The 8,262-nt window shown below is 48.3% G+C and overlaps 2 protein-coding genes across 2 annotated transcripts in view; one reads left to right on the forward strand and one right to left on the reverse strand.

Moving 5' to 3' along the window:
• RBM28 (RNA binding motif protein 28) overlaps positions 1-7,766 on the forward strand; it is a 110,589-nt gene extending 102,823 nt beyond the window's left edge. The window contains exon 20 of the mRNA XM_037836234.1: positions 7,255-7,766. The gene's annotated coding sequence lies outside the window, so the exon portion shown is untranslated. The remainder of the gene's footprint in view (positions 1-7,254) is intronic.
• On the reverse strand, positions 382-2,679 carry LOC119534150 (leptin). Its single transcript, XM_037836238.1, has 2 exons — positions 2,536-2,679; positions 382-741 (listed from the first exon to the last, which is right to left on the reverse strand). Exons 1-2 carry the CDS (start codon positions 2,677-2,679, stop codon positions 382-384), a joined length of 504 nt encoding a protein of 167 aa, XP_037692166.1.
• Positions 7,767-8,262: the final 496 nt, after the last annotated feature.

The raw sequence follows: 8,262 nt of genomic DNA on the forward strand, positions 1-8,262 counted from the left end.
ACCCTTCCTCTGGGCCCGTCTTCTGAAATCACCCCAGGTCGCACCAAAGCGTGTAGTGAGAGGAGTGATGGAGTCCGTAAGTGGCAGAATGACTCTCATCCATGGCTGAAGAATTCTGTGAGAATCACAAACACAATCCTCTGTTTGTGGGGTGGGCCCCCTTCCTAGGAGCATGGAATCATGTATATCTATCTTTTGGTTTCAAGCAACATACCTTGGAGTTTCATGCCTTTGGAAGGAGGGCTGAGAGACGTGAGAGAGAAATGGACTAGGGTCCTAGATAAAAGATGTCTACCCAAGGTTCTCTTCTCCTGGAGCCACCTGGAAGCTGGCGTTTCTTCCCTCGACATTAGTCCTTGGTGAAGAGAGGGCTGCAAGGCCTCAGCACCCAGGACGGAGGTCCAGCTGCCCCAGCATGTCCTGCAGCGACCCCTGCAGCCGGCTCAGGGCCACCACCTCTGTGGAGTAGAGCGAGGCTTCCAGGACACCACCCAGCTTCTCCAAGGTCTCCAGGCCATTGGCCCAGGGAAAGGGGCAGCTCTTGGACGAGGCCAGCAGGTGGAGAAGGTCCCGGAGGTTTTCCAGGTCGTTGGATATTTGGATCACATTTCTGGACGACAGACTGGTGAGAATCTGCTGGTAGATGGCCAATGTCTGGTCCATCTGAGACAAAGTCAGGACAGGGTGTAGTCCAGGAATGAAGTCCAAACCAGTGACCCTCTGTTTGGAGGGGACCGACTGCTGTGTGGGAGGAAGAGGATGGGCAAGAGCTCAGCAAGGAGGGGAGAGAGCGATTTCCCCAAAGTCCTCTCTCCTTTCCCAAGAATGTGGAGGTTCATTCTCTTGGTCACCTCCTTTCCTCCTTCCTCTCTATCCCCATCCAGACTCTTATTTCCTGTGCCCAGGTGACTGCAGAGCCTCTCAGCCAGTCTCCTGGACCCCTGTCTTCCTGCCCTTCTCAAACCACCCTTCCCTGAACTCCCAGACCAACTTGCTCAAGTTGTTCCCTTCTCCAAGTGGCCTCTGCTTGGGGAACAGCCATTACTCCCTACACCCCCAGGCATCCAAGGTCATCCAGAATCACCCCCATCCCAAGCCATCCTCATTCCCTTCCACTCTCAGCACACTTCTACCTCCCAGGCAGGTTCTCTCTGCCCAGATCTCCATGCATTCCCACTTCCTTAGGGATCAAAGCCATACTCCCCAATGAGTGCCCCTTCCCACTCCTCTGCTCCAACACCTCTAGTTGCCAGGAGGTACTCTACCCTGCCTGCCCGCCCGAGGCACTGACACCCTGCACCGCACAAGTTGGGGTAGTCTGGATCTATCACTTGCGGCCTTCTTGAAGAACTGTTCTGAAAGCAAAGAGACTTAAGGGTTCTTCTCTGTGAAATACTCAAGACCCTGTCTGGTTCTGAACTGTCCCCGCTTCTTGCCCCCAACTCCTCCCTGGCTGCCCAAGGCCACTGTTAGACAGCCACAGGGGCCAGGAGATCTGGAAGTCTCTAGACTGCCTCATGCATAATGAACAAGCAGGCTTTTAAGGCCAGGGGCCACCAAAAACCAAAACTGCAAGCCTTTCTTGAGGGCACACTCTGCTGTGGCTCTGTGGGGTGTGTGTGTGTTCATCTCTTTTATCTAATTTAAGTCTCATAACAACCTTTTGAAGACTATATAGTAATACCATTACCTAGACAAAACCAAGGCTTAAAGACATTAAGAAACTCACAAAGAAAAGAAGTGTGAAGATCAACATGCAGTCTTCCCAATTCCAAACAGAGACCTCATATGGAAAAGGGTTGAAGGTCTTGGCTTGTTGACCCCAGAGAAAAGACCCAGAGGGTCCCCGAAAGCTGTTTGCTAATATGTAGAAGGCTGTATGTGAAAGAGGATAAACCCTGCTCTTCCGTGTGGCCTTGGAAGGCAGGACTAGCAGTGAGGGGAGGGAGCTTCAGAGGGCCAGAGTTCAGCTACACTTAGGAAGAGCAATCCAACAATAGCGCCTTCCAGAGAGGGGGAGGAGGCCCAGAGGGGTATTGCTGGGGGTCTGGTCACCTGCCAGGGACATGGGACCTGAACGGCTTCCTCAGTCCACGGCACAAGAATTCAAGGAAACAAAGTCAGGGAGGAAGGAGAGTGAGGGCCATGGGGACAGAGGGGGAAGGATGGGAAGAGGCAAGGCGTCCTCAGCTCATCTCTGAGGTCTGGGTTTCCCCACGGTGGAGTGAAAATAAGCACGGATGGCCTCATGGTGTTGGAAAATCACATGATTTTTAATGGAAACGTGGCAAAGTTAAATGCTTTTGAGGTGGTTTAAAATTCAAGTCACTCATACCAGAATCCCAGCAGGTAGATGGGCCAAGAGAACCAAGAGAAAGGGCAGGAACCCTGTGCTTTCTAGCTCCCAGTTCCCAATAGGTGCCTGGCATTCAGAAGGTGCTCAGCAAATGTCCCTTGAACTATCTGGTTCCATCCCACTGGGAGGTACTAGGCCCTGTGTCACACCCCAGCCCCCACCCCCGAGACCTTCCCTACCGTGTGTGAAATATCATTGATCCTGGTGACAATTGTCTTGATGAGGGTTTTGGTGTCATCCTGGACTTTGCGGATGGGCACGGCTTGAACGCAGGACAGATAGGGCCAGAGCCACAGCAATTGCCACAGGGGTCCACAATGCATTTTCCTTCCCAGGATATGTTTCTCGGGCCTGAAAACAGAAGGAATCAGACATTGCAAGGGACTGTACCTCTGAAAACAGCCATATGCTCTGTTACAAACCACATTACCGGATGTGGATGAAAATGAGATGTGCTTTCTGCCCTGTCGACCTTCCCCTCAAAATCAAAGACAATTCATCATCTAGAAATATATTAATGAAATGCATTCCCTGGGGAAGAGACAATCCCTGATCAACAAAACCACAGTGTGGTGCTGTGTAGATCACAGAGCAGGAAGCCAGGGCGTGATCAAATGGAAATTGTGGTGGTGATGTGGACTTTATAGCCTGGTTCAAGGAAATGGTCTGATTTGAATCTAGTCATTTAGTGGCTGCATGACAGTTAGTCATATCACATAACTGCTAAAACCTCCACCTTCATTACCTGTAATATACCTATCTCCAGGCTTTTATGAGGATCAAATTAGATAATGCATGTGGAAAAGCTTTAAAAGGTGTTGTGAAATGTACTCTATTAGTACCCTATTATTAGAGATTATGTTACTTGTCCTCCCATTGTGCTCTCACAGCAGCCTGCTTATATCTCCATGACAGCATTTATCACCTGCTTTATTACTGCCTTTCTTGCCCAGTGGGAGCAACCTGAATTCAACCAACATTTATTAAGGGTCTAATAATATATCAGACACAGAGCCAGGCATCAAGGGCACAATAGTGACCACCACATATTCTCTACCTTCAGATAACTTACAGTTCAATAAGAGACACAAATAAGTAAATGGCCAATTTCAATATAGGAATAAAGAGATTTGTTAGAAGGGCAAGTATAAAATATCATGGCAGTATGCAAGGGAGTCCCTGGAAGAGGTGTCAACTGAGCTGGGTAACAAAGACGGAGTAGGGGTTAGTAAGAGTGGAAGGTGGGTTTCTATAGGGGAAAGGCTTGGAGGCACGAGAGAACATGATGTGTATCCAGAATGCCGGAAACTTTCCAAGTCATGGAACCATGAATTCTAAAATTAATCATATGCAGATCCTTGATTAAACAGCAAAGTTTTAACGAGGAACATGAGGCAAATGGTAATAAAGTGAAATGTATATGAGACTGTAGCCAATGATCCGTGTTAAGTATGTGTAGTATATGAGCCTGAAATAATAATAAAATGTAAGAAATACATTTTCTGTCCATAGGTGGCAATATTAGTATAACTCATTTTCTGGAAATGCAATAAAACAAGCAGTCTGTTTATATATTATTCATAATCCTTGATCAAAGATATGTTTTTATCTGAAGTTTATAGGTGGGGAAAAATGAGGCTCAGGAAGAAGAGTGAACTTGCCCAATGTCAAATAGGTTAAGTGGCAGAGACAGGATTCAAACTCAGGGCTGCCTGGCCTAGAAAAGCTGGGTCTTTCCACCCCACTATGCCAGCTTCTCCATCCCTCAAAGAGAAAGTCCAAATTACAATACCCGCTCCCCGCTCCCACCCTAAATCCTAATCAAAGGCAGCTCCTTGCAATGTGGCACTTGGGAACAAACACTGTGCTCTAGAACGAAGCAAAAAAAATGGTATCCCCATATTAACTTCATTAGGAAAAATACTAAGTAATTTGGGGGACAAAACCACTGGTTTCGTGCTTGTTTTCACTCTTAAAAAATTTAAGCCTTCTTCTATCAGCTATTCATTACCTGAGTACTGCACCAAATGTTTGTGGAATGGAGTTTAATAAATCCCCTCTTTGGATTCCACGAAGCCTTAGCAAAGGTGGGAGGGCGTAGTGGTTAGATCCCAAGGCTGCCCCATGGGTTTCTCTGAGAAAGTTACTGAACTTCCCTAAAACATCAGTTCCTATCTGTAAAATGGAGCTGATAATAGCACCTGACTCAGAAGGGTAAGAGGGGAAGCCCAAGAAGCCCCTGAGGCGGTGGTGGTGAGGGGTGTTGTAATTACCAGGCAGGGCTTGGCAAGCCCGGCCCACACCACCTGAAGCAAGGCCAGCCCTGGATGGCACCTTTGGCCCACTGCCTCCTGTTCTGGGTCTTCTGTGGCACAAGACAGCCGTATCTTTTTCTAGGATTTCCATGCTGATGGCTGCCTTTCTTTCCAAGAGAATTTTTACCAGCTGGTCATAGTTGATCTCACATAATGGCCACCTCTCATACCTGAATGGAAAAGCAGTTTTGCAAGCCCCCTCTGACACCACTGATAATAGGCTTCAGGGGATGCTGCAAACGGACTGCAGATCCTTGAAACATGCAATTGGGAAGTCGTCGCTGCGTTGAGTCTGTCTAAGAGGAGAGGAGAGGCCAGGTTTAGGGGAGATCCATGGGGGTCCCCCAGAGCGGGCCAAAAGGATTGATAACAGGTCCATTTGAGATCAAAGTGATGGAGAGAACCCTTGCCCCACCAACACACACACACACACACACACACACACACACACACACACACACATCACAATGCATATAACCCCTGTAGTGGAGGCTGCTAGTTGTCTGCAACATTCTATCTTCCCTTCTTCTCCAGTAATAGAACTCCCAAATTTTAGATAGGGATGTGGACATACAGAATAAATACTACATTTCTGAGCTTCTCCCAACTGGGTATGGCCGATGAAATGTAAGCAGAAGTGTCATGTGGCAGCTCTCAGGGCCCTTTTGTGTGCCTCTGCCTCCTCCTTTTTCATCCCTTCCACCATCCTGTTGCCGGGAATGTGCGTGTGGTGCCAGGTGGTGGCCGGACTTCTAGCATCATCTCGAACCACGTGGACGAAGGCCTCACCCTGTGAATGGTGGAGTGGGGAGCTGGAGAAGCAAAGGCGCCAGACTGACTTTTGTATGTGAGTTAAACAACTATCTTGTTTAAGCCACTATTATTTTGGTTCTTTGCTAAATGCAGCCCAACTTAATGCTAATTAATTTAACACATTCCAACACAGGTGTCAGAAAAGAGTAGACAAAGTCTTTCTTGATTCTCCAGTGAGACACTGTGTCTCCAACCTTATACCTGAGTCTCAGTACCCGGGTGGGGTTGGCCATGGCCCCAGAAAGGGAGAGGGAATGGCTGGGAAGAGCATTTGGAAAGAGCAGGGTTTAGGGTCTGGGGAGGGGAGGGATAATTCAAGATAGCAAATATGATTTCATCTAGCATAGCACCTGCCACATATAGTTCTCTAAATTATATTTGATAGTTGACAGCTAACATGTATTGATCACCCATTGTGGGCAAGGTACAGAGATGAAAAAGACATGCAACCATAGGAAAGTGGGAGTCAGGAAGAGGGAGGGATGGGGCAGGGAGCTGGTGGTTTTCCCAGGAAGCTCGGTTGTATGCCACAGTATATGACTTTGCAGGCTACTTACATACATTATTTGTTGAAAATAAAAGTAAAGAATAAAACTGCTTTTAAGGAATTGGTTTAAGAATCAGATATTTATACAATTAACTACAATGCAAAGAAGAATATTTTAACAGATTAAATTGCCTTGGGTAACTCAGGGGCCAGAGTCACGAGGCTTAAAATTATGGACTCTAGAGTTAAGCAGAACCATATTTGAGTTGGAGGAGGACCTTGGGAAAGTTAAACGTCTCTGAGACTCAGTTTTCTCATCTGGAAAGTGAGGATGACATGAATCACAGTTCCCACACTTGGCCTTTATGTGGATGAGATGAGATAATGCATGTAAAGTGCCAACTGTGCTCAGCATATAGCCAACTCCAATAAATAGTATTAATAATTTAATAGATGAATATTAGCTGCCATCACCAGTACTTCCAGCTAAGGAACCAGAGCTGTGGCAGCATCTGACAAGGGGCTGAGAATGGGGTGGGACTGGGTTTGCGAAGGTGGAGGAGAGGGCAGTCCTGATGAAGGGCACAGGGTTCAGGAGACTGTGGCTGGAGTTGGCACAAGAGGTGAGACGGGCGATGGGGCTGGGGAGGGGGTGGGTTGGGAACAGTGAGGGCTGTGAGTGCCAGGTGAGGAGGTGAGACTTCCCTCTGTGGAAGTGAAGAGCTCTGACAACTTCCAGGCTAATGTTTTCAGCCTAGGCAACTAGAAAGGTGGAGACAGAAATTGGGAGAGACACCAGGAGAGGCTTAGGAATGACGTGGCTTTGGGCACACAGATTTGCTAGTTCTGGGGGATCTTCAGGCAAACCTGTTCAACTGACAGATGGAAATGGAGTCTGAGTTCAGAAAAAAGGGGCTGCAGATGTAGACTGGGAGCCCGGGGTGGAGCTGCTGGCAGGAGAGAGTGGAGAGAGCAGAGCGGGAGGAGGGAGAAAGTCTGCTGCCAGCTGTCTGCCTGGGCCACAAAGCCTTTTCTTTCCAGAACTTTACAAAGTGGTTTTGAACATTTAGGAATTGTCATTTTCTAAGAGTTAAAGATGAACCGCTGAAACGTTGATACACCACCATGTCTCTTGAATTTGTTCAAGCACAGCCTGGAGGGGGAGAAGGGGTGCCGGTCAGGGGAGGCCAGGGAGCATCGGAGAGTGTGCACGCTCCCCAGGACACCGCCCTCCACGCTGCTGCAGTCTCCCTCACCACCCACTCTTCTCTGCTCACCCTCAGGGTCTCAAGCTGCCCTCCTTCTCCTTTAATGAAGACCCTGCCATTCCCCATCATCTCTACCATCATCCCCTGCCATGGATGCACTGGAGAAGAAAAGAGAAAAGCCAGAAAATGGAGCCCCCCGGGGCAGCACTGAGCAATGAAAGGTAATCACAGAAAACAGGCTCAAGGCCAGCGGGAGAGGCTCACATAACGGCACCATCGACCCCACTACAATTTCACGCTCTCTGACTCCACCTCTTCTCAGCCTTAGCTGGCTCCCCAGGCCAGCCCCACTCAGCAGCTCAAAGCTCTGCTCTACGCAGGCCCCGCCCCACCTCTGCCTTCTCACTGCCCCTATGTGTGAGTCCACACACCCCCTGAGGGAAGGAGACAGTCACGGCTCTGGTTCCTGACCTTCTGTCTGGTTCTGGGTCATCAGGAGGCTCCAGCATGAAATACTCTCTTCCATTTATACTCATTGCGTAGCTTTCAACTTTGTGCATACACCCAGGAGACATATAGAGACACATATAAGTGAAACAAGTATCAAGAAATAAAATATACCCTTACTCTGAGCATCTTGGTTCTTGTTTTTGCAATGTTGGTCACAATATACAGTTTGGAAAACACTGAGCTAGCATGAGTGGTTTTCCTCTTATTTGCAACTGAGAGCCTCATTAGAGAAATCATATTAGCATGCTTAACTAGTAACCGGGGTGTGGGTGTGAGGGTTTATAGACTTCATGTTCATCAGAAACTACCCTTAGATCTGACCCTCTCAGGGACAGCAAATGGGTTTCAACTCCCGTGTCCTCTTATCAGTCGGCGGTGGCTCCGTGGAGCACTGCGTGACAGGAATCGGAAGCTCCATCCAGGCTCAGAGGGGGTCACAATCAATGATCTGTGATATCTGCCAGTGCAGGAGCTCTGGCCATGCCACGTATCCCAGCACCTACCCAGGGCCTGTCACATTTAATGAGTAAGTGAAATCCTTTCCATCCCAGGTCTTTATTCTCTACCAGGTTA

This window comes from Choloepus didactylus, chromosome 5 (assembly GCF_015220235.1).
Source record: "Choloepus didactylus isolate mChoDid1 chromosome 5, mChoDid1.pri, whole genome shotgun sequence".
Lineage (NCBI taxonomy): Eukaryota > Metazoa > Chordata > Mammalia > Pilosa > Megalonychidae > Choloepus > Choloepus didactylus.